Source organism: Anguilla anguilla, chromosome 14, assembly GCF_013347855.1.
Source record: "Anguilla anguilla isolate fAngAng1 chromosome 14, fAngAng1.pri, whole genome shotgun sequence".
NCBI classification, from domain to species: domain Eukaryota; kingdom Metazoa; phylum Chordata; class Actinopteri; order Anguilliformes; family Anguillidae; genus Anguilla; species Anguilla anguilla.
This window is the reverse complement of record NC_049214.1, coordinates 23,025,214-23,050,689: the sequence shown is the minus strand read 5'-3', so window position 1 is coordinate 23,050,689 and position 25,476 is coordinate 23,025,214. Positions and strand designations below refer to the sequence as shown.

At 46.5% G+C, this 25,476-nt stretch overlaps 3 protein-coding genes across 14 annotated transcripts in view; 1 reads left to right on the top strand and 2 right to left on the bottom strand.

The window, feature by feature from the left end:
• Positions 1-7,260, bottom strand: part of dnm1a (dynamin 1a) — a 79,589-nt gene extending 72,329 nt beyond the window's left edge. For 6 of the 10 annotated variants that reach the window (XM_035392256.1, XM_035392257.1, XM_035392249.1 and 3 more), the window contains exon 1: positions 6,811-7,257. In XM_035392256.1, coding sequence (XP_035248147.1) covers positions 6,811-6,971 — 161 coding nt within the window. In that variant the 5' untranslated portion in view covers positions 6,972-7,257. Of the gene's footprint in view, positions 1-6,810 lie in introns of all 10 variants that reach the window. The other 4 variants (XM_035392250.1, XM_035392254.1, XM_035392258.1 and 1 more) reach the window with 2 other exon arrangements.
• Positions 7,261-9,149: 1,889 nt separating this feature from the next.
• On the top strand, positions 9,150-22,671 carry ciz1a (cdkn1a interacting zinc finger protein 1a). 3 transcript variants are annotated; one of them, XM_035390800.1, is made up of 16 exons: positions 9,150-9,757; positions 9,833-10,111; positions 10,829-10,956; positions 11,530-11,696; positions 11,907-12,030; positions 12,394-12,484; positions 13,707-13,795; positions 14,158-14,237; positions 14,333-14,524; positions 15,602-15,732; positions 16,307-16,400; positions 16,693-16,806; positions 17,331-17,483; positions 17,761-17,839; positions 18,591-18,712; positions 19,319-22,671. In XM_035390800.1, the coding sequence occupies exons 2-16, from the start codon at positions 9,939-9,941 to the stop codon at positions 19,817-19,819; spliced, it is 2,238 nt and encodes a 745-aa protein (XP_035246691.1). In that variant the 5' UTR covers positions 9,150-9,757; positions 9,833-9,938; the 3' UTR covers positions 19,820-22,671. The 3 variants fall into 3 exon arrangements, with proteins under 3 accessions (XP_035246691.1, XP_035246690.1, XP_035246692.1); XM_035390799.1 differs by having other exon boundaries at positions 9,150-10,111; XM_035390801.1 differs by lacking the exon at positions 17,331-17,483 and having other exon boundaries at positions 9,150-10,111.
• A 260-nt stretch (positions 22,672-22,931) lies between these two features.
• c14h9orf16 (chromosome 14 C9orf16 homolog) lies at positions 22,932-25,087 on the bottom strand. Its single transcript, XM_035390803.1, has 2 exons — positions 24,286-25,087; positions 22,932-23,975 (listed from the first exon to the last, which is right to left on the bottom strand). Exons 1-2 carry the CDS (start codon positions 24,356-24,358, stop codon positions 23,758-23,760), a joined length of 291 nt encoding a protein of 96 aa, XP_035246694.1. The 5' UTR covers positions 24,359-25,087; the 3' UTR covers positions 22,932-23,757.
• Positions 25,088-25,476: the final 389 nt, after the last annotated feature.

Genomic DNA, 25,476 nt, shown 5'->3' with positions numbered 1-25,476 from the left:
AGGGAAACGTTCGCCTGGTTGAGAGCCTCGGCGAAATAGCATGCAGACCTCTTCCTCCGCAGTTTGGCGTGCGCTGGAACTTGGAATGTCATAAAATCAGTTAGCGAGCTATATGTTATGTTATGATTAGCAAATTACGTTTTAGCCAGCTAGCTTGTTAGCAAGCACATATTTGGATATTCAATGTTGAAACTGCAGATGCACGTTTATTTTAGTTGTTAATTGTAATTACAAAATGTATTGACGGACATTGCGACAAGCTTACTTAAGATATATCAGCTGATTTAAAAATGTGTGGGTAGTTTTTATCAGCGATGAAAACAAACAGCTTGGTAGTGAACTGAACACCATTACACAGGCGATCTGACAAGCAATATAAATCTTTATTAGAACAAGTACAGCACAAACAACATGTCACAAAATAGTAACGGTAGTACAAAACTTAATTCAGAGATATTTCACTTCGGTATAATAACATAAGTAATTTTGTGGAGCCTAACATTGTACTTACATAGCATTTGCCTCCCCTGTTGACCGTCAATGTTAACAGAATCGCTTTTCCTCACAGTTGTCAGGCTCCCTATTCATTCATTTTCGGGACAACCGAGAGGAACAGAGACGCTGTTAACGGACAGCAGATGTTGCTTCACGCTACGAAAACACAATGGAGTCGCCTCCAGAAAAGAATTTGTTATGTCGAAGTGAAACGGCTAACTTGATGTGGTTAGCAAGCTAGCTATTTAGCTTTCTGGTGAACCAGAGCTAACGTTATACTTGCCTTCATAACCGAATATAAACTTCTCAAAAAATAATTTATAGCCCTTGTCCAGTTTAGACCGCTTAACGTTCACTGGCAATGCTTCGACAATGCGGATAACATCGGACAGTGAACGTTGGCAGAGCTATCAGGGACTGTGAGAACACACGTCGCTGTTTAGGCTCAATTTTTCGCTGTCAGAAATGGACTTGCGTCCGTAGCAACGGTAACCGGAAACAAAGTATCCCTACATCCGGTTTTGGTCGCCATCTTGTTAAATAGGCCTATGGTGAATAAAAAGAATCAAAGACAAAATGCGCAGTGTCCCCTTTCTCTGAAGCCCTCTCTGCCCAACAGCTCAGCAAAAGTCTCCAGAATTGGGTGGCACCTGTTCTGAATGAAATGAAATTAGCTGAGATTAAATTATGCGGAAACGTCCCCAAAACAAAAGCCCTTCATGTCAGACCAACAGAGCTTGATGTTTGCTTGGAAAAACAGTACTGCACCAATGCCGATTCCAGGCTATATGCTGTAATGTAAAACTGTGGACTGTCAAACATTGTGTATGTGTGTGTTTTTAAAAAAAAAAATTTTATCCAATTTGATGCATCTTATAAATATTCATTAGGGGCAGGCCTTGCCAGGGAGCTGTACTGTAGCAGTGGATGCTCTGTGCTTGGCCCCGCCTTCATATTAATATTCATAAGCTGCATAAGCAGCTCCCCCGGCTGCTGGCCAGGGACCTACCAGTTACCAGTTGTCATCTGTGATGGATATGCCTCACTGCCCACCAATGCTGGCTCTGCATTAGTACTGCATTGTGGTGGCTGTAGTGTTTACATTACATTACACTACAGGCAGACGCTCATATCCAGAGTGACTTACACAACTTGTTACACAGCATCCATTTATACCGTTAGATATATACTGAAGCAATGCAGCCTACATGGGCAATTTTGATGCCCCCGCACCCCATTGTCCCCCATAGCCAAAATCCTTAATGATTTTTTGCTAGTTGCCAGAAATACCAGAAAACAAAACACATTCCATCTCCCTGGGGAAGTCCAAGCTTTGGAGCGAGTGCTGACCAATATGAGCTATGTAGGATTCACGGGACGTGCTCCAAACGTTCTGTGCGGTGGTGGTTTCTGCGAACAACCCCTTCAATTAACGCTAAGGATTATTTTAGATTTTACGCATGGCTGCGGTAACGCATGACAATTCACCGACGGTGCACTGATCGGAACGGTCTATGGCGCGCGAAAGAAAAGCGTTTCTCTGTCAGAGAGAGGCGTACCGCGGGAAAGGGCCGTATGCTGGCGGCCCGCGCGGAAGACGGGCCGTACGACAGCCTTCCCAGCACCACTGAGGAGCGCCCGCCGCGAGACGACGACCGTTTCTATTAAAAGTAAAAAGGATAAGCGCCAAGCAGCTTAATGATGGCCAACAGATTACAGCCCACAGAAGAGAGCATTAAACGAGTACAGAGAGAGAGATAGAGGGGGAAGAGGTGGCGGGGGGGGGGAGGGGGGGGGGGGGCAGAGAGGGGGGGGGGGGAAGAGAGAGAGAGCATGTTCGTGTAAACACACACAAACACACACACACACACTCATACACACACGCAAATGTACGCATGCACAGACGGGCAGATGACGGAGATGCTGAAAAGGACTGACAGGAGTGAAGGAGAGAAAGACTAACAAAGAAAGAAAAAGAGAGCGCTGTTTGTCTTTTATTGAAGGCCCTTTATCTGAAATGAAACAGATTCAAGGGCATGGGGAAAAGACACTATTATACAGGCAGCCAACTCAAAAATGATAAAATAAGAGCACTGCAATGGTGAAGGTTTACGGTGGTTCCATAATGGCGGTCACATCTTGGCATGGCTTGAGCCTGGGAGACGTCTATATCCTTAGAACCGCTGATGCCAAGCCACTTAATGATACTGAGTGATCATCTGCACCCCATATTAAAGCACTTACTTCCCACAGAGAAGGTAGCCTTTCAAGACGTCAGTGCCTCCTTTGCTTCTGTCAACTTAGCATGGCATCCTCTTAGAATAGCGCTATATATAATATTGAGTATTGCACGGTCAGTTTACTCATGCAGCATTCCAGACTCAATGCCATGGCTACATGCAAGGCTGTTTTGGCCACTTTTGAAAGTGACATTTCATCGCTGTTTCCCGTTTTTGTTCACATCCTGCAAAATACGCGCATATTGTTGTACGAAATAAACAAGGAGCCGAACACTGTGCCCCGAGGTAGGGATTTTCGCTGCGTAGTGATTCACCGTGGGTGCAGATAAATCCTCTTTCATCGTAAACCAGCCCGCGGAGATGTAGAATTCTGCTGCAGCCACCAGATGGAACGTTTAACTGCTGGATGTTGTTGCTGGGGTTACTCAATCCCTCCAAATAACGGCTCCCCAAGCATGCTAAACCTCGACGAATACTCATGCCCATTCCTCAGTAATGACTTTTTATTTGGGAATTCATTTAAGCTTTTGCATTTTCAAAAAAATTATAATAATCTGCATTTCTGGTTTACTGATTGAAAATGCCTGTCTGAAACCAAAGTTAGATTACAGAATTTATCCACACGAGAGAAACCATTAAGAACAGCTGCGAAGTTGGATGGATTTTGTATTTCATGCCACAGAAAATATAAATGCTTCATCACAACAAGATGGTCCAGCTGTCAAGCTGTTTTTCCCGCCCATGGCAAGTCAATCTTAATGATTCCATGATGTGCCACATTGAAATGTGTCATGTTTTGTAGTGTGTCATTTGTATTAAGCGCGTTATACGCAGGCAGACAACACAATAATGTAATGGACTATATACAGAAACGTATGCATTTTTATGGTATAAAGGTCTATTAAATGTGAGTGGTTTAATACTGTTTCGTGATTTCATATAATCCGAATTTTATTTATGTTACAAAAAATTTTGAATGCTGCTGTCATGTGGTCGGATGTGGCCCGTGCTACTGCCAAACATTAATAATTCATAATCTTATTTTACTTACATACGTAACCTCCTAACTTTACCACATGCACCCGATTCCAGTTTGGCCTTTGACGCTGTTTTAAATCTCTTTTCAGATTATGGTTACCTCACATGACACATAACTATTAGAGGAGCAGTCAGTTAGCAATTAGCCGCAAGCCTGCTGTTTCGTGGAGACGCAGCGCACGCGCTTTGAGTGATGCACTAAGGCCCTCCGTGAAATCCCTGCAGACTTGCAGCTAGAACACAAACGACACGCGTGCAGGATCATAGTGGCATGATCTGCTCGGAGCACAGGAACAAAAACCCACACCATTAAGGAAGGGGGTGGGGGCTAACCTAATGGGGTCTACCTAATCACAGACTCCGCCCGCTGTGCCAAGTGCCAGCAAAAAGAACAAATTCATCATTTATGCATCTTATTCTGCCATGTGTCTTTCCTGCGGAGATGCTAAATCAGTGATGAGTCTGAGGACATTTTACACACGGGTTGCGCTGAGTAACACAGCTGTGGAATGGACTCGGGAGGTAGAAAATCTGAGTAAAACTACTGTTTAAGATCCTTACAACAACAGAGAACAGGAACTGAACCAGTCACCCACAAAATGAGTGAAGATATTTTATAGCTTTTATACAAAAAAAGGGGGAAAAATCTACTGAACCAAGAAACAGTGGAGAGCACATAATTTAAACGATCATTTGTATCTACACCACGAGTTAACCGATCGCTGCGCCTTGAGAACATGCAGGTTGTTTATCTAGACGCCGCTGTCCAAGGGGAGGACAATAACAAGCGTGAACCCTACCGCGAGTAAAGTCACCTCCAATCCAGGCCTTCTCTCGCCCCCCTGTGGACGGGCACGCGGCCTGCATATTAATACGCTTCTGCTGCTCGAGTCGGGTTCACCATTCGGTCTCATTGCGAACATAAATTGTACCGAGAAACTACACCTCTGTATTCTGACATCCGAACAAGGTGCACGTGAACGGTCTGAAGTGTACTGAAACCGTCCACGTCTGAAGTCTCCAGTGTAGCTGGAAACAGGCCTAATATTTATTGGAAAGAACAATCGGAGCAGTTTAACGCGCACGATCTTAACATTATGATGGATCGTGTTTCTCAGGAAGACAGATGTCGGTACCTGGGACTAGGTGAACCCATAATAGACGAAGGATTTGCACATTAATACGGGAGTGTTGTTTACAGACGCCATCCTATTAAATACGCATTTTGTTGTGATGCAAGGGTGATCTGTTTCAATGGATTTTAAAACAACAACATTAAATGATGGTGCTTTAGAAATAACAACTGGTAACAAAAATGTTTATAGGTCAGGCAGAGGAAAAGATACGACATATCAAAAAATTCGCTGTTTTCGAAACAGCAAGGCGAAACAAGGCGATCCGCGGAGAAGAGGATACTGTAACTGGCATGCTACACGAAGAAGCGTAAGATGCCGGATGCGCTGTATATCTACCAAGGATGCTGCGCTCAACCACTGGAATGACGTCTCTCTCTCTCTCTCTTTCTCTCTCTCTCTCTCTCTCTCTCTCTCTCAGAAGGTCAAACGGCAGTGCTTGCTAAAATCTAGCGGCTTAAAGAAATGCGAACTGCAAACACACAGAAAATGCTTTTGTTACAAACCCTTATAACAAGACGCATTTTCACTTGTTACGCCAAACCGTCGTTTTAGTCAACCTCTTGTAAATTACTGAAGGTCAGGGCTTAACAAACACTGGCCTCTATAAGCTGGCCATAGCTCGCCGAGCCAGGAGTGACAAAATGGCAGATAGGCTATGTGTTTAAAAGGCCCCAATCGACGCGGGGGTACACATGCATAAACCTGTCACAAATGTAATTTCGGTGAATCATTCACATGGGCCTGGATGTCCTAAAACTCCTAGCAACCAGCGTGAGAAAGCAAAATAAAATCCGTCCGCAGTTCGTCTTGGGCTCACCAACTGACATACACAAACATACCAATTTTATTAGCACTGAGAACTGCTGAGGTGTGCTTAACATTAACACTGCACATTACACTTTCTTGGTGCAGTTACTAAAATTTCATAAGCTGTACAGCCGTGCTGGAATTGGCAAAGGAACAAATTGTTTTGTAGCCCTACTGCGACTAAATAACCCTACTGCCACTATTTATAATTAGACCAACTAGCTTTGACTATTATTATTATTATTATTATTATTATCATCATCAGATGTAGTAACAGTAGGCTAGTAGTATTAGCAGCAGTAGCTATCCTAACCGTTATTGTTGTTGTTCTGCTGTTGAGCTGCAGTTTATCTGCTTTTATCTTTATCTTATCTTTTTAATGGGCACCTGTTTCCTGAATGACTATAGCGGAATATTTTTTCTGAGATGCGCAGGGTCGACCAGCAAACAGATATTAACCATCTGAGCGGCACGTCATGTGCAGAGTCTCATCAAGATAAATAATGGCCAAATCTTGGTCGCCTGGAATACGTCTGTTTAAAATGTCTTGCGCATGCACACAGCACACTGCACATATGTGTAAACTGCATTTAGAATGTTGACCGTGCTCTGTTCATAAAACTGTATATTTCGCCACCTAAATATGTGACCTTGGTTATAAATACTATCGTGTTATAGGGTCCAGGGATAACGTCATAGTACAAGATGTGCATGGATCGTCGAACTACGTTTTTATCATATTTTCATTTTTGCATTTTCCCATAAACAACAGGACAGCTTAGCAGCTGGTCAGCAAGTAAAGCATTTGCAGTGCGTCGGGTTTATATAACAAAATAATCTGTTAGGATTTCCTTCCGGCATCATTCGATAAATATTTTCAGGCACCTTGGTCCTTTCAAAATCACAATTCGGCTACCTTTGCGGTGCAGTTTGTCTCAATTTGCAATACTGGATGTAAGGTTTGAGGGCATTTTGGTTGATTTAGACCCGTGACTGCTGAATGAGGTGTTAGGGGAAGAGATTTGGTTAACAGTGTGGACGGACTTGTAGCAGAGCTTCAATAAACAGATTTGAATATGTACCGAAACACTTACTTCCCCACGAAGTTCTCCAGCACCGAGCTCTTTCCGGCACTCTGGCCACCGACCACAGCGATCTGAGGGAGGTCCAGGTTGGCATTTTGTCCGATAGCGGAGAAGGCATCCTGCATTCGGTTCACTAGAGGAATAAGATCCTCCATACCTCGGTTACCCATCTTTGCAAAGGAACGGTGTGCCCTTTCTGAATGTACAGCTGAATGAGTGAGCGTTCACCCCTTAAACAGGTCTCTTATCAACGCTTTTCACCCTCGTAACCGCTATTTGGGTGTTGTGATGTCTTGAGCCACCGCCGTCTATTTTATTTTTTCATGCACCTTCATTGATTCTCGTCCGTCGGTTTCCCCGCTCCACAGAATGCTGCGTTACACCTCCCCCTCTTCGACCGCTATGCTGTCTAGCAGGCTGACGAGAGGAGATGATCTACTCAGAACAAACAGGGAGATCCCTGTACTGCCTGCTGTACACCACACGAGGGAGCAGTGAGATAGAGCGAAAATATATTCACCTTTCAGGAATGCTGGGTAATGTAATTTTACCAGCTTCATTTTCTCGAGATGGGTGCTTGTAATAGTGTTAAATCAAAAGCTACAAGTTATAACATGACATTCAATTATATTACTGGCACTTATTGTGCAAACTCCAAGTACAGTAATTCCCTGGAGGGGGGTTCGGGGGGTACTCCCTAAAGAGAAAGTAAGTCAAAGAAATGTAGATTGGCAATTTATTAGCCACTCTTGAACAGCAAACTAAGCTATACGAACAGGAAAAAAACTGCACTAATGAGCATTAACTGTGCTATATGAATGAGAGCAAAGAACCTCTAGACCCGAACTCTGAAAACAGAAAAGGAAGGTATACTTTACCTGGTGTTGGGGAAAAGAGCCCGAGAGGTTCGGATGCGGGGGCTGAGATGCAGCCGGTTGTGGAATGGAGGGGTCTGTCCGGTGTGAACAGCCTGTCTGATAATCTGATGGGCAGTCCTTGGGTCAGCTAGAACTACCAAGGTTGTAAAACTGATGCGAGTGGTGATGTGGGAGTTGTTTGCAGGCTGTAAACCAGGTGAGCGACCTGATTTACGACCTGGATGAACTGCTGAGGCTGGATGGCAGGCCAGGAGATGCTTGCAGTCATCAAACTATTTTTTATTCGGCAACATTTTAAAAAAATGAAAAGATTACATTTCTAATTTACAAAGGTATTCATCCTCGAATCTAAATAATGTATTTCTGTTTGACATTGAGATTTACTTAATTAGGATTAGAAAAAGCCCACATGGGTATATTTAATTTTGACTTTGCAACACAGCAAATGAAAATTCTTTGGCCATCTCTTTCCCACAAAATTAATTTGTCAAAACTATATCATTGGAGAATGCTCTGCCTGTCCTGGCATGTATGTTTGTTATATTATTTAGCTTAACTTTACAATAAGAAAAAAAGAAATCAATTTCTAGTGAAATTTACATTAAATGTGTACTGTGACAGGGGGGTTTGCTAAGACTGTTGTTTAGGTTGAATAGTCTATGCCTCACTGTTCAGACAAATTTTTTTTTTTCCTAGTACACAACAGTTGTTTTTTCATATTATTTTGTGTACCGTTTACGCTACAATCTCACGTGACAGGTGTCCAAAATGAATATACAGAAAACAGTATATGGAGATAGTGGTGTGCTGTGACTTTGCAATCATTATTCGCCCACCTTTCTACTTATTTAATGGACCTGGCGTGGACCTTTATTATTTGGTTAGTAATTATCATGAACTGTGTTTAGTTCAAATCCCTGATCAAAATTGTTTTGTTTTTTTAACATTTGTTAAATAACACACTGTTTGTAACACTGAACTGTCCATGGTGCTGAATTGTTAATATATCCCGTAGCTAGTTTTCAGCTTAGTATAGGTACCAAATTGACTTGTCAATAAAACAATATTAAAGTTTTATCTAAGATTGCACAGACGAAGCTTACAATAATCTCAAAGGCTATTCGTAGTTAGAACCTTGATTTACATGCTCAGCTAACAGACCAAAAATAAATGTGCGCTTTCAGCTTAACACAGCACATCTGGAAGCTTTAAATGCTGAATCTAAAACTGATGCTCAATAACACCTAGATGACCGCATCTTCAGTTAGTGGTTATGGTCTTTCCTAGTGTCTCTGTCTTTCAGTCATCATGTATGTACCAGATACGTGACTGTACCATGGCATAGCAATGATGTTTCTTGTGTAGGAAAATGCTGCGTTTTACCCTCCCAGGCGAAGGGGGGCGATATTTCCTAAACCCGTCGCGCATGCTTTTCCAACAGCGACATAAAAAAAGGGAAAAAAGAAAACACCTTCGACAGCAGCAAACCGGTAATGATCGTGCGCACAACCAACGGACAATAAATAGCCCCGATGCAATCAGTATCAACAGGCTTCAGGAACGTCAGCAACCGGTTAATTCAAAAACACTTTTGTGGAATTCTTTGTTGAATTTACCTCGCAAGGGCAGCTAACTTAGACAGCTCATTTTCAACTTACTGTTACAGCTTTAAGTGTTCAAAAGTTACAAGCAGCACTCACGGCTAGCTGGCTAATAAAGCTAGCTACGTCGCAAAAGGGAAACCGCATGAAAAAATGAACAAAAGCAGTAAAAGAGCAACCCAGCTACGCTACATTTAGATAGTTCGCAAGCTAGCACATTTTTATGTGTGTCGTGTCCGTGTAAATTGCAATGCCGTGGAAGGTCGCTGCTAGCTGCTGACTTGAGTATTGCATGTGAGAATTCAAAACAGTGTCGTTCAGTCATTCATAATAACGGCATCGGGTTTCGGGGTCGAAAAGCACCGCGATAGCGTATGTTAGCACTGGTGGGATTTCCCCTTTATCTGGAAATCTTTATTGATGACCTGTACAGCATGGGCGAGCTCGTCGGTGTGGAAGCGTCATGTCTGGTTGGAGGTATTAAATATTAATAATACCCAACAGCTAAGAGGTTTAATTGTGGATTATCAAACGCTTCTCTTTTTTATCAAGACAGAGGAGAGAGTCAGCTAACTAGCTAGCTAGCTAGGCGGCTAACATTTGCTAGCTAACTTGCTGGCTAGCGCCGACGACTGGAGAGCGAAAAGAAAACGCCGTGATGTTTAACCCTCACCACCATCAACAGCAGCAGCAGCAGCAGCAGTTCCACCAACACCTGCGGCAGCTCCAGCAACTTTTTCAGCAGCAACCCCCACCTCCCCCTCCGCCACCCCCACCCCCTCCACAACCTCCACCGGCGCACCATATACCGCACCACCATCAAGGAGGCCGGTAAGAGCTTGAACTCGAGGTCGGGGATCGACGAGAAGGCCTACTTGGGTCAAGTCTGAATGATGACAAATAAATGACTGAAAATGACTGCAAACATCCATTATAACGAAACAGCGCGTATACAGTTTTATTCAGTATAATTAAATTCTGTATTGTTTAATCGTGGGAATACTGTGTTATACACTGTCAGGTCCGTGTGCCTTGGTTAGGTAGCGCTCTTAGCAACGCAACTAGTTTCCAAGTTACAATTGGTAGCAAGCTAACGTTCAAAAGTCGGATAGTCTATACGCTGTCTGGCTAAATGTAGCTATTGAGTGTACTGTCAACACACGGCTAGTTTGCTTCATTTCCCCTCACTATCGCCATCGACCTGTTTACAGTTAACTATTCGCATTCACTCTGCTGATCTAGAATGTAAGGTGGTGAATAATAGTGCTTTGCCAAATTTCTTTGCCACTTCTTTGCCAAATTTGCATTAATAGGATATTGTTTTGAGGAAATGGTTAAAGGGCAGTCATATTTAGGCATATAAATGGACTGGAATGTGGTCTGAAATGTGTTTTGGTCTAATTATATAGGACACACTTGCATTCGTACTTTTTGTTTATTAACTAGAAAATAGTGTATTTTAACGAAAATGTGAATAAACGGTGACATTTTTAATTTAAAATCTTTAATCCGTGCGCAACCTTTCTCTCTCCCGTGGTGGACGTGCAGACCCATGGCTGTCCCTGGCCCGGCACCCCCCCCTCCCCGCTTGGTCAACCTGTGCTCCGCTACCCAAGCCACCATCATCGCCCCCAACCCCATGCTGCAGGGGGCGCTGCTCATGCAGCAGATGCAAGGTGGGTGGAGTACACGCTTTCAGGGGGCTGTGCAGGTGTCGGGGTAGAGAACGCACACGACAAATCCAGAATAAGAGAACAGGTTTTGCACAGTTTGAAAAGATAAACTGTAAGGTTAAAATGCAGGGCAGTTAATAATGTGGGTACTGCTGGGGTGAATATATATTTTTACTCACTTTTATGTTTACAAAAAGCTCAAAGTGTTTGGGGAAGTGATGGCTGTCATGTGCGTTTTTGCCTCATATTTTTTATAGCAAGTAGAGACATCCATGCCACACTGGTCTTCCTTTCTTTTCGCTCTGTTGTTTTTCATTCTCTCATCCTCTGTTCCTTCCTGTGCTCTTCTCTTCCTCTCCTCTTGCATGTAACTTCCTGATTCTGCACTCCTACCCATCTCTTCTTCACCCCTCTGTCCTCTCGTTCCCTTTCTCTGTCCATCTCTTCTTCACCCCTCTGTTCTCTCGTTCCCTTTCTCTGCCCATCTCTTCTTCACCCCTCTGTCCTCGTTCCATTTCTCTGTCCATCTCTTCTTTTGCGCGTGTGGTCTAATCTGCCCCGCCCCCCTTCATGCAGGTAGCATGAGAGGATTCGCGATGGGGGCCCAGCCGTTCCCCCCGTTCTTCCCGGCCGGGGCGCGGTCCTCCCTCCTGGGCCCGGTCCCCATGGGCGTGGCCATCAAGACTCCGCACATGGGCTTCCCCCCCCGGCACTACCACCCGCACGCGCGCTACTTCAACAACGTGAGCCCCCCCCCCCTCCCAAGCATCCACTCCCTACCGCCAAAATGGCCGTGCGTCTCGGGGCAGAGAGCTTACACGCCGCTGTCTCGGTCACGCATTGTGTTTGCCTCGCGGTTCCTCGTTCAGTGACTAGAATGTGCTCTGTGATGTTTTGAGGGGGAGGGCCGCGGTGCGTTTGAGGTCTGACGGGTTTTTGTCCGACCCGAGCAGGACTTTGCGGCTCGCCCGCCGGAGAGGAGCCGCGAGAGCGAACAGCGGGCGCTGCCGGCGGTCGACGGGCGCCCGGGCGGCAGTGGCATGGAGGTGGATACCAGCGACAGGGCCGTCATCAGAGGTACCCCGCCCTGGACCGTCTGAGACCCGCGTGATGTCTGACCCCTCTTCCCCTCACACTGTTATATAGTTCCTGTGTTCCGTTTCTCATCCAAGCTAGCCACGTCCTAGCTTTGTTTGGAAACAGTGAACTTTTTAACTGGAACCTTCTGCCTACACTTGGCTTGCTATTTTGCCAACAGTGTGATGTCGCTGTACCTTTGTGATGTCACTGTTCATTTGTGTTTTCACCATTCTTTTGTGGTATCACTGTTTTTATGTAAAGTCACAGTTCCCTTGTGATGTCACGGTTTGTTTGTCTTTCCAGGGGTTGCTTTGTGATGTCACTGTTCCATTGTGATGTGTTTTGTTCCGTTGTCCCCAGAGGAGGCCGCCGCAGTGCCTGAAGGACACGGCGACTCCCCTGCTGTGCAGCAGCAGGAGGAACCTGCCCTGAAGAGGCCCAGAACTGAGGGGTGAGCCTCAGATCCTCCATCGCAGGGCTACAGTACACACACTTTCCCGCTAATGAAGTATTAGCGTCAGTTGGTTTCATTTGTGCAGTCCACGTTTGAATAATGCATTTAGTTATCCAACTGCAATACACTGCAGCTTTTTTTTCCCACATTTGAAATCATTCCCCAATTTCTATCACCAAAACCTAATTTTTAAGTCCATCCAGATAGTGCAGTCATCCACTTACTGAATTTCACTTTGGGCCACATGCAGTGCCATGAAGAATTATTTGCCCCCTATTGCATATTTGTCACACTGAATGCTTTCAGATCTTCTGACAAAATTTTATATTCCATGAAGGAAAACTGATTGCATGAAAAAGGCTTAAAAAAAAAAAAACATTTCAAAAAAATAATATTTCATTTATTTAAAAACCCATGTGGAAAAGTAATTGCTGCCTTGGTTACTCAGTCTACCAATTAATCAAATTTCATTGATAATTAGATTCAGCTGAGTGAACACAGCCATGTTTGATTGCTATCAGTGCTGCTGCATCTCAAGCTCTTATATTGAGCCTTACTGTCAGAGTGAAGTAGTCACCACTAAGTTTCTACAAGCACACTATGCCACGATCACAGGAAATCCCAGAAGAGATGAGTAAAAAGTTGCTGAAATATATCAGTCTGGAAAGGGTTACAACGCCATTTCTAAGGTTCTGGAACTCCGAACCACAGTGAGAGCCATTATCTCCAAATGGAGAATGGTGTGGTTGACCAGCCAAAATTTCTCCCAAGGGTGTAGTGACAACTCATCCATCTCAGTTTGTATGACTTAAAGCAGTTCTGCAGTGAAGAATAAGCTAAAATTCCTCCACAGCAATGTGAAAGACTGATATCAAATTATAGGAAGAATTTTGTTGCAGTTATTGCTGCTTAAGGTGGTGCAACCAGTTCAAATTATTAGGGAAGTTACTTTTTCACTTGGGTGCGCATGGGTGTCTGATAAATGTTTTTATTAAATAAATTTAACGTGATGTAATTTTGTCCTAGGGTTTACATTCACAAATATAAAGGTGTCTGCCTTAGATTGACTAAACTAACCTCTATTCAAAGTAAGGTCAGCAAAGTTATATTTATGACGGCCAGTGAATAGAAAAGAGCCCCGTGGTGTTCGTAGAAGGTAGAGAGGGTGAGAAGCTCTCTGGAGCTGTTTTGATTAATCAAGTTTTCGCTCCCCCAACAGGACGAGCGAGCCCGTCGCCCTGCCCCCCCCGGCGGAGAGCGTCCTGGACGCGGATTACAAAAGTGCTGTTGACGAGGCGCAGCCCGGGGGTGAGTAACGCCCCCGCTGAACACGCAGCAGTGCGCAGTGAAACGTGCAGCCCAAATTTAAGGAAACCGTTTCCACTATTCAAAAAACCGCTGTGGTTTTTCTGTATAGACAAATGTAGTTTTCATATAGCCTCTTGTCCAATAAGTGATGTGCACTAGCAAAAATGTGGAACCAGGAAACAATAATAAGAAAAATAGCATGGTATTTTGACACAGACAGTATCAAAAAATCTGTGTCCTTTAAGGACGTACTGAAGTGGATTAAAATGTTATAAAAAGCAGCCAGAGCTTTAAGTCTCACAGTTGTTTAAATGGGAGACATGAGTTTGGAAAGCTTATCTCTCCTGGTCTCTGTTGGGTAGACTGTGTGCCTCTTCAGGAAGGAGGAAGCGCAGTTGGACCGGAGGCCGTAGAGTTCGTGGAAGAGAGCAGAGCGGCTGAGGTGAGCAGGGAATGATGGGACGCTGGAGGAGTGTTATTTCCCACACTCGTGCCACCCTACAAGGCCTTCAGCGTCTTTCTTCTGCTCCCGAGCAGGTCCTGGGGTCAGAGGGGTCGGTGAACATCGTTGCCCCGCCCAGCGACGAGACCCCGGCTTTCGGCCCCCGGCCCGAAGACGCGGGGGGGCCCGGGGGGGCCCCAGTGGCGCTGGTGGGGAGCGAGGAGGGCGGAGAGGCCACCAACAAGTTCTACTGCTACATCTGCAGCATCACCTGTCATAACCAGCAGGTGAGGGGAGGGGCCAGAGGGCATTCGGACGTATCACAGTGCCCCCCTGTGTCGTACTGATGTAATAACACCGGGCACAGCTGGTTTAGGGTCCATTTTGTGCCAGCTCATTGACACATCGGTTAATTTGGAGAGGCTAACATTACGTACCTCGGGTCAACATCGATTGTGTGTAATTGTGTGTGATGTTTGTGTGTAATTGTGTGATGTTTGTGTGTAATTGTGTGTGATGGTTTGTGTGTGTTTGTGTGTTTGTGTATGTTTGTGTGTGATGGTTTGTGTGTGTTTGTGTATGTTTGTGTGTGATGGTTTGTGTGTAATTGTGTGTAATTGTGTGTGATGGTTTGTGTGTGTTTGTGTGTGATGGTTTGTGTGTGTTTGTGTGTGATGGTTTGTGTGTGTTTGTGTATGTTTGTGTGTAATTGTGTGTGATGGTTTGTGTGTGTTTGTGTGTAATTGTGTGTGATGGTTTGTGTGTGTTTGTGTGTAATTGTTTGTGATGGTTTGTGTATGTTTGTGTGTAATTGTGTGTGATGGTTTGTGTGTGTTTGTGTATGTTTGTGTGTAATTGTTTGTGATGGTTTGTGTGTGTTTGTGTATGTTTGTGTGTAATTGTTTGTGATGGTTTGTGTGTGTTTGTGTGTAATTGTGTGTGATGGTTTGTGTGTTTGTGTGTAATTGTGTGTGATGTTTGTGTGTGTTTGTGTGTAATTGTTTGTGATGGTTTGTGTGTGTTTGTGTGTAATTGTGTGTGATGGTTTGTGTGTTTGTGTGTAATTGTGTGTGATGTTTGTGTGTGTTTGTGTGTAATTGTTTGTGATGGTTTGTGTGTGATGGTTTGTGTGTTTGTGTGTAATTGTTTGTGATGGTTTGTGTGTGTTTGTGTGTAATTGTGTGTGATGGTTTGTGTGTGTTTGTGTATGTTTGTGTGTAATTGTGTGTGATGTTTGTGTGTGTTTGTGTGTAATTGTTTGTGATGGTTTGTGTGTGTTTGTGTGTAATTGTGTGTGATGGTTTGTGTGTTTGTGTGTAAATGTGTGTGATGGTGTGTTTATCAGTGTTCCTCTCGGCCCTCAGAACTTTCAGAGCCACATGAACGGCCTGGCGCACCAGCAGCGCATGATGGAGATCCAGCACATGAGTAACGCCTGCCTGGTCACCTTACTGCCCCGCGTGCAGGAGTCTCTGCAGGGAGTGCGCAGGGACGGGTGAGCCTTACAGGGAGTGTGCAGGGGTGGGTGAGCCTTAAAGGGAGTGTGCAGGGGTGGGTGAGCCTTACAGGGAGTGTGCAGGGCTGGGGGAGCCTTACATGGAGTGTGCAGGGGTGAGTCAGCCTTACAGGGAGTGTGCAGGGGTGGGTGAGCCTTACAGGGAGTGTGCAGGGGTGGGTGAGCCTTACAGGGAATGTGCAGGGGTGGAGGAGCCTTACAGGGAATGTGTAGGGGTGGGTCAGCCTTACAGGGAATGTGCAGGGGTGGGTGAGCCTTACAGGGAGTGTGCAGGGGTGGAGGAGCCTTACAGGGAGTGTGCAGGGATGGGTGAGACTTACAGGGAGTGTGCAGGGATGGGTGACCCTTACAGGGAGTGCGCAGGGGTGGGTCAGCCTTACAGGGAGTGTGCAGGGGTGGGTGAACCTTACAGGGAGTGTGCAGGGGTGGGTCAGCCTTACAGGGAGTGCGCCGGGGGTGGGGGTGTAGTGCTGGGACGGAGGTGTGGTGCTGGGGCAGTGATGGAGTTTTGGGATGGGGGTGTATTTTGACGCGGCCGTACGGGACGTTTCAGGGAGAAGAGACCGGGCCTTCAGCGCTGGTGCGCCACCTGCCAAACGCACTTCACCAGTAACGTCATGGAACACCGGCGCACCAAGGAGCACAAGGTAGGACCCGCTGCTGTCACAACAAATTTCATCCCCCCTATTCACGTCCGGGGTTATGTTGTGCTCAGTGTCGTTAGCCACCAGCAGAGAGTGCTTGGAAACCACGCATGTAAGGTAGTCAAGTTGACGCCAACTTACTCATTAAGGGAACATAACTGGAAACGTAACCCCGGAAGTGAATAGGGGGATGGAATTTGTCGTGACACTGCCCCGCCCAAGTTAGGGAGGGGAGACGTTCGCGCGGTGAGTCGCTGATTGGTCCCTGTCTCACCCCCTCGCCCCCCTCCCCCAGCTGCTGAGCCGCTCCTCCTGCCCCACCTGCACCGTCTGCAAGCTCAGCTTCAGGTCGTCCCGCCAGTTTGTGGCGCACATGGACTCCCCCGAGCACAAGCAGAGGACTGAGGAGGTAGGAAGCCCCGCCCCCAATGATGTGAAGAGTGCTTATTGGCCAGGCACTGTTGTTGCTTCCCAATCTGTTGGACCTGCGTGTTCTTTATAGGTTTTACAGTTAAAAGCATAAGGGAGCGTGGTCTCTGCCTGCTTAGTGAGTGACCGCATGGCGTGCTGATGTCACAGGGAGAACAGGGCAGTATGGGGTATGTAGTCTGTAACCAGTGTGCTGATGTCACAGGGGGTACAGGGCAGTATGGGATATGTAGTCTGTAACCGGCGTGCCAATGTCACAGCTGCTGGGGGAACAGGGCAGTATGGGGTCTGTAGTCTGTAACCAGTGTGCTGATGTCACAGCTGCAGGGTGAATAGGGCAGTATGGGGCCTGTAGTCTGTAACCAGCATGCTGATGTCACAGCTATGGGGGGAACAGGGCATTATGGGGTCTGTAAACCGTAACGAGCGTGCTGATGTCAGAGCTGCTGGGGGAACAGGGCAGTATGGGTTATGTAGTCTGTAACCGGCATGCTGATGTCACAGCTGCAGGGGGAAGGCGGAGCAGAAGCGCTAGAGGGGCGGGTCCCTGCAGAGGCTCTGAGCTTCATTGAGGCGGAGGACTTTGAGGAAGAGTTCGGTGAGGACGAGGAGGGGGAGGAAGGGGAAGAAGGGTCTGAGTCCAGCCCCCAGGACCAGGTGAGGGTTCTGAGCTCTCCCATGAAAATGGTTGAGGTTGAGTTTCCCAGAAATGAAACTGTGCTTGTACATGTGTGTATGCGTGTGTGTACGCGTGCGTGCGTGCATGTTTAGTCCCGCTCGCCACCCGTAACACAGAAGTTTCCTGGACCTACGCAGAAGACGAACAACACGAGCGTGGTGTGCTGTGTACATGCACATGGTGTGTGTGTGTGTGTGTGTGTGTGTGTGTGTGTGTTGGGTGTGTTTGTGCTGACCCACCTGGCTGTTCTGGTAGGGAGGGTGGCACGTTCAGAAGGAGGTCACCCTGGAGGACATGCAGGACGATGAGGAGTACGACCCAGACACGCAGTACGGTGAGTCCACCACCGGAGGGCAGCATCGACCCACATTTCAGCTGTAGTCCTGTATCCGTGGCATTCAAGTGACTCGTGCATTAAAATGAACCATGTTTGGACTATGAAAGCACTGTGGTCTTCAGACATTTAACCCTCAGCTCACCATAGCCAAGGACAGCTTCAGAGAATGTATTAGCAATGAAAGAGAGCAGTTCAATTCATACCTTCCCCAGTTACATTACATTATAGTGTGACTTGCACAACTTTTTACATTACATCCGTGTATACTGCTGAATACATACTGAAGCAATGCAAGTTAAGTACCTTGCTCAAGGGTATAGCGACAGTGTCTTCCCCGGGAATCAAACCTGCAACCTTTAGGTTACAAAGCCAGCTCCCTAACCATTATACTGCACTGAAGGCCAGATTAGATTCTTGCTGGGGGAGAGCCAGTGCGGGTCTGAAATAGAGTGGCTAAAAGAGGTCTGCATGGCAGAGGTGTACATTACGCAGCCAGAGGGCGTGGCTGGATATGTGCAGGACTGGTGGAGCATGCATGTCACATACATACCGTGATGTCACACACATACGGCACACCAGGAAGCAAACAGAGAAATTACTGATCAAAATGGTCGCTGTTTTGTCCATGGTCTGAGGGATGTAAATGGCTCCATGCTGATGCGTGTGAGATGGGTGGGTGATTAGCTGATATTCTGCCCGGGTCCCCTGGCTCCTCACCGTGCCCTGTCTCTGTTTTTGGGTTCCCCAGGGCCCAGCTTCATGGTCCCGGTGGCGGGGTTCCTGTGTCGGCTCTGCCACCACTTCTACCCCGCCGGGTCCCCCGCCCGACTCACCCACTGCAAGTCCCGCGCGCACTTCCACAACCTGCAGGTAGGGGGCGCTGATGTCAGTGAGTGTGGGTGTGTGTGAGAGAGTGTGAGGGTGTGTGTCTGTTTGTCAGTGTGTGTGGGTGTGTGAGAGAGTGTAAAGGTGCTCCATATGTACGGTCTGTAATGTAGATATATACGATGCCCCAGTTGCATTTTAGGGTGGACCTAGCAGAATGAAAATCAGGTTTGTGGTTGGTCAATACAACATTCAGTATTGCTCTTTTTTAATTTTAAAGGGATTAATTCCCTTGTTATAATATGAATTATAATTGCAAAGCCTGTTTATTTAACCACCTGCTCCCACAAGACGCGTAAAATGTGGTTGGAAAGAGACTGAAATCGAACTAGACTTGATGAAAATATTCATGTTGATTCAGAGGTGATGCTTCGTGTGCTCTCTCTCTGAGCCACAACTCCCACGTCAACATTGCAGCTGCTTTAGCGAGACCTCTCATTCTGCAAGCGAAAGCGTTTGGAGAGACGCTGTTGTCTTTGATCTGGGAGTTTATGAGCGCGTTGTTACTCCAGGCTGTCTCTGGACTGGCTCCGCACTCAGAGTGGACGGGCAGAGCGCGTGCTTAACCCTGGTCTCTCTCTCCTGTAACAGAAGTACCGCGCCTCGCAGAACCAGGGGGCGGCGGCAGACGCTGTGGGCGGGGCGGAGGCGGGGCCAGACAAACGGGACGGCCCCCAAGCGCGCAGAGAGCCCGTCAGCACCGCGGGGAGGGGGGACGGAGACGCCGGCGACGGAGGGGCGCGGGACGACGGCAGCGCCGGCCCGGGGACCGCCGAACCGGCCGACGCGTGCCGGGACGAGGCGGAGCGCCCCGAAACCTTGGGCGGGGGCGGCGGGCGGGAGGAAGAGGCGGGGGAGGAAGAGGAGTCCGCCCCCGCCCCGCCCTGCCAGATCGCCGGCTCTGCGAGTTCTCCCGCTTCCTGCGTACCGGAGGAAGAGGAGGAGCCTGCGAAGGAAGAGGAGGAGCCCGCGAAGGAAGAGGAGGAGCCTGCAAAGGAAGAGGAGGAGCCCGCGAAGGAAGAGGAGGGGGCGGGCGGCCGCGCGCGGGCGACGCCCAGGAGGAGGTCCGGGAGGGCCACGCGGAGGCGCTGAGGAGGCCGGAGGAGAGAGAGAGCGCGATGGAGAGACAGCCGCAGGAACCCAAACGGGTTCTCCAACACCCCTGGAGCTGGGCGTTTCTGATTGGGCGACAAGGGGTGGAGAGAGGGGAGGGACGGAGAGGGAGAGCCACACCCTCTCTGCTGTAGAAATCTCGGACCAGGGGCTCGGTCGCGAGCCAAAGCCCAAAAGTAATTTACTTGACTGGGTGGTTTTAAAAGCCAGGAGTTCAAGGGGGCCAGTCCCAGACGTTTCTGGACCTGGTATGACACAAAAGGGGTTGAGGAGAAGAAGAAGCATGGGTTTGGGGATCCAAACCAGTTATGTAATTGTGTTGAGTAGCTTTGGCTTGATCTTAAAAGTGTTGAGAAAAAAAAAAAAAAAACAATTCAAGAGCTGACGAGAGCAAGGGTCTGTTTGAAAGCAGACTGCGCCACCCTGAGGCCAGCTCGCGCTCAGCCCTGTCGCTACGGTCGATTTAGCGCGTAGTTTCCAGTTGAATTTCTGACGCTGTGGATCGTGTATTTTTTAGTGAGCTTTAGAATGTTAACTGCACAGAACCAAGAGATGCTTCTCGCCGGGTGGCCGGCCTTTCAAATCTAATGTAAAAGAAAAAAAGCAAAAAAAATCTACATTGATGATAACAGTAGCGTTTCTGACTATGGAGAAAGGCGTAAACGTCTAGGATTGAGCAGGTCAGTCTTTTGGAAGGCGCCTCTCTGTCGAAGGGAGAGTCTGCCGTACACATTCACCCTGCTGCACGCTCCTCCCTGCCTTTCATTACAATGTAAACTCACGAATGCTAGGAAGTCAAACATTTTTACCCTCCAGCATCCGAGGCTGATGATATTCTAGCAGGGAAGGTCCCTGAATACAGTTTGGCCCTAACTTTTCCTCTTTTTTTTTTTGGACTGGCAGTTGGAAATGGCCCTACTGGTGCCTCCCAAGTCCACATCCATCTGGCTCTTTTGTGCCTGTGTGGTAAAGGGAAAAAACTGTTCCTAATTGACATTGCTAAATGTTAATCAATCTGTCCTACATGCCCGAAGGGGAGATTTTATTTGGATTTTTTGTGAAAGATTTTGTTTTATTTATGTGGTTGAAACACTGGAATCATGACCACAGAGTCATGTTGTTTTTTAACTCATGCTATGCCCAAGAAGGTACTACAGTCACACAGTTCCCCAACCAAAGCCTACGCAGTGTACTTCGCACTGTTGGAGAAATATGACATTGATACGTAGCCCTGATTGTCAAGGATTTTAACTTCTGTTTGTACAGCTGAGGTCAGTTGAGCTACACTGTGCCTCAGAACAGGTGGACCTACCCAGCCCCCACAGCCCTGCAGAGCAACCCAACCCCCGCGGCCCTGTAGAGCTACCCAACCCCCGCGGCCCTGTAGAGTTACCCAACCCCCACAACCCTGTCGAGCTACCCAACCCCCACGACCCTGTAGAGCTACCCAACCCCCGCGACCCTGTAGAGCTACCTAACCCCCACGACCCTGTAGAGCTACCCAACCCCGCGACCCTGTAGAGCTACCAACCCCCGCGACCCTGTAGAGCTACCAACCCCCGCGACCCTGTAGAGCTACCCAACCCCCGCGACCCTGTAGAGCTACCCAACCCCCGCGACCCTGTAGAGCTACCTAACCCCCACGACCCTGTAGAGCTACCCAACCCCCGCGACCCTGTAGAGCTACCCAACCCCCGCAGCCCTGCAGAGCTACCCAACCCCGCGACCCTGTAGAGCTACCCAACCCCCACGGCCCTGTAGAGCTACCCAACCCCCACGCGCTGTAGAGCTACCCAACCCCCACGGCCCTGTAGAGCTACCCAACCCCCACGCGCTGTAGAGCTACCCAACCCCCACGGCCCTGTAGAGCTACCCAGCCCCCGCGCCCTGTAGAGCTACCCAACCCTGCACACTGTAGAGCTGAGCATTATTTCCTGCTGTAGGAGACATGGGCCCCAGCAGCCATTCATCTGGTACTGCATAACGCGTCTGCTGACGGCGGTGCCTCAGAGTGGGATTATACGCCCGTGAGCGGTGGGAATCTGTTTTGCCCACACAGCCAGCACTCTGTAGCACTCTTTCTTGTTACAAAGGGAAAAATGGGTACTTAGGGGCAGTCTTGTGAACGCTTACCTTAGCCGAAGGCCGTGGCTTTCACAAAACACTGAACAAGGCCGACGCAGAGTTGGTCAGTGAGGCTACAGGTGGCCAGCACTTGTCCTGAGTCAACAAAACTGGCTTCTGTCCTTGGCTGTGTAATTTATAGTTCCTTCTGGGGTCTTTGTTTTTAAATGATGAACCATCTATCCCTCGTTGGTTTTGCTTATACTTTGTCCCTTAAGTACATTTTAATTTTTTTAACTATTGTTGTGTGAAACAAATATGCCTTCGGTTTGCGCGGTCAGCCAGCAGATTGGGTTTGAGATGAACGGCTGACCCTTACCGTATGTTGAGCGCAAATGCAGAGATTATAGGAGTCACCCTCACGCGCTCCACGTTTAATCCCTCGTGAGGCGTTCTGACGTCACAAGAGCGGCGGTTCCCCATTTTAGACTGCTATCGTGAGGAAGTAGCAAAGGGAGCGCTTCTGGAGTTAAACTGTTCCGATTCCTTAGTTGCCAGTAGACCTAATTGTGGTCTCCAACACCCTTAAAATAACCTCAAAGAATGTTCTGCAGCTCTAAACCTTTTTTCCCCTCAACAAATAGCCTATAGTCATTACGAATGCAAGATTCTAGAAGTTTCTCCCTTAGTTTTGATAGAACTACAACGTATATCGTTCGGATAAATAATAAAAAAAACTGATTTTCAATCGTATTTCATTCCTGAGGTAATCGATACAGATCTGCCTGGGTAAATTCTGGAGATTATAGGAACAGAATCAAAGCACTCTTCAGAAAAACAATGCTGTCCGTTTCATTATGTATTTCAGCTCGACAAATGGGAAAACTAAAAATGATCAAATGTGTGCCGTTTTGGTTTTTAGCTGCTGGAAATTTGTCATGTATTGTTTTTGTTGTTTTTCCTGTATTTGGGTCTTTTTAATTTATATATTAAAATCTTTGACAATTTACCACCCATCGCCATTGGCTCGATTTACTGCATCTTGTGAATTGCACATCTTTATTGACAAATCATTCACAATTGGACCACAGCCCTGTCCTGCATTGAGAATGTATGTACACACAAACATTTCACAAAATACCACTGCCAAGATGAATCTCAGAACACAAGTGAATTTCAACAGACAACAAAAAAAATCACAGACTGGGCAAATATTTCACTTCAAGGTACAAGTCATGATGTAAACGAAGCAGAACGAGCGTGACATGCTCCTGCTTCACATTTCTTATTGCTGAATGATTAAATGTGCAAATTAACATAAGGCGTGCTAGCAAATAGGGAAAATTGCCAGGATATTTTTTCTTAAACAACATCGCCAGTGACGTTGCTCCACAGGATATTCCATTCAACCACAATTTGACAGCTGTAGCCTACAGTAAATGACGTGATTTGCAATCGGATAACTAGGCTCATCTGCGTTTTAATATAATGCAATGTCGTCTTTGCTGAAGCAACTCCAGTGTACATTGTGAACGGCTAAATGATTGTACAGGAAACTGACAACATGAAAATGACTCTGTATTTGGATGGAAAACGGATGGACGATGCTTTGGCTCAGCTTTGACTATGCAGGAACCATGACTGGTCTGGATCACATCCGCAGCCAAGTATATTGAAGCTGTGGATTTTGGGTGGCGAAGGGTGAGGGGGGCGGTTGATTTCCCAGATCTTTGTAACTAAACGCACTCCAGCTCGGGAAATAAAACGGTGGACGACTTGAGAGCAACGGAGTCTTGAACAGTGACTGGAAGATGGGCAAAGTTAACGGAGATTCAGCCCTCAGATGTCCTCATTTAGCCTGGTCTCTCTGACGCCGCAGGGTCCTGTTCTGGGGGTGGAGGCTGCTGTTCACCCGGCGATGTCCCGTTCAGTTGCTCCCGGAACTCCAACCTCGCCTGCCGATTAGACTCCAGGAGTTCCTGAAGTTTGCCGTTTAGCGCGTCATTGCGCTCCTCCAGGTCATCGAGGCAGGAGTTGATTTGGTCCAGCATGGAATTAATCGCCGCGTACTCTAGGAATGTGAAGGAAAGAGCGCACTTTGGATAAGAAGAAACTTAAAATAAAAGCTAGATATTACAATGCAAGATGGTATTTTGTCATTGGTAGTGGCCCAACTGACTTGTATGATTTGAAGAGGTTGTATAAAAAGAGAACAAATTACTATAGAAATAATACATTATGCGCTCGCTATATTTATTGTAGCCTATAATAGTACAATACAGGCGTTGTGAGGTAGTAATAAGATTATACACACAGGTGAAACAATGTTATTTACGTGTAGCTTCCCAGTATGCACTACTATCCAATAATTTGTCATTTACCTTCCTCGTTGAATTCTTCTTCATCGGTATCTTCGTTAATTGTAAGGTTGGGGTCGCCGTTTGGTCCAGACATGTTTTGTATTGACTTCGCAGTATGATTTGGCGTCTCAATGTGAACCGTCGGAGATCGCTAGCTATAGCTAATTTTAGGCGACTAGCTCGATTGTTACGAAGCCAATGCGATCTGAATTCGGGAAGTTATGTCATTGACATTCTATATTCAAAAGCTGTTCTTCATTATATAGCAAGCTGTAACTAGCTAGTAGGCGAACAAGAACGTATCAGTCGGATATTAGATGATGGAAATGATGACCAATTCGCTAATAACTCATTGTTTTTATTTTATTACTAGCGTACGGATGAATATAATGCGTCCATCTGTCGGCATTTCCAGACGTACATTTACGATGGAATCCGTCAAACAGTTCAGACGAGCTTATAAATTCTGCTGCCCGAACTAATGCCTTAAATTATATTCAATACGTGTGGGAAAAGTAGCATAATCATACTTATAATAAAATTATACTCTATGGAAAATGTATTCACATATACTTGCACGAATTATGTAGGCTATAGATTTACCATGAATTAGGTGTCTATTTAGGATATGTAGCAAGAATATATTTATACAGGCAGCATCATAGAGAGCTATTTGGGCCCTATGGGCCTTGGATCATATGATCTCAGATTGATGTTGCGTAAATATAGGATTGCCCGAGAAATTGTCAGATTAGATTATATTTTACTGTCCAATTGTTTGAAAATCGAAGTCTTTGTCAGCATCGGGATACTCCATACAAATAACAACATAATTCAGGACCGTACATATACCCTATATAATTAATAATAATAATAATAATATAAATAATAATAATAATTAATCATTTAATTAAAATACCACCGCTTCTGTTCCAGTAGTAACGTTAAATTTGCCCGGTAGAGGACGCCGGTGGATCTTGCCCCGCACAGCGTGGCTGTATAACCTTAATTCGAGTTACTTCAAGTGGTACTACCGGTAGCGTATTTTCTTACTTTAAACGCTCAAATGCTCCTATACTAGCCATTAGTCATCAGAATCTTCTATAAGTATCTAAAATATCCTTCACTGCGCATTGAAAAAACGTCGTCTGGACCATTCGAAAATATACATTGAAACTGAAATAAATCCGATAATGAGAACTCGTTCAACTC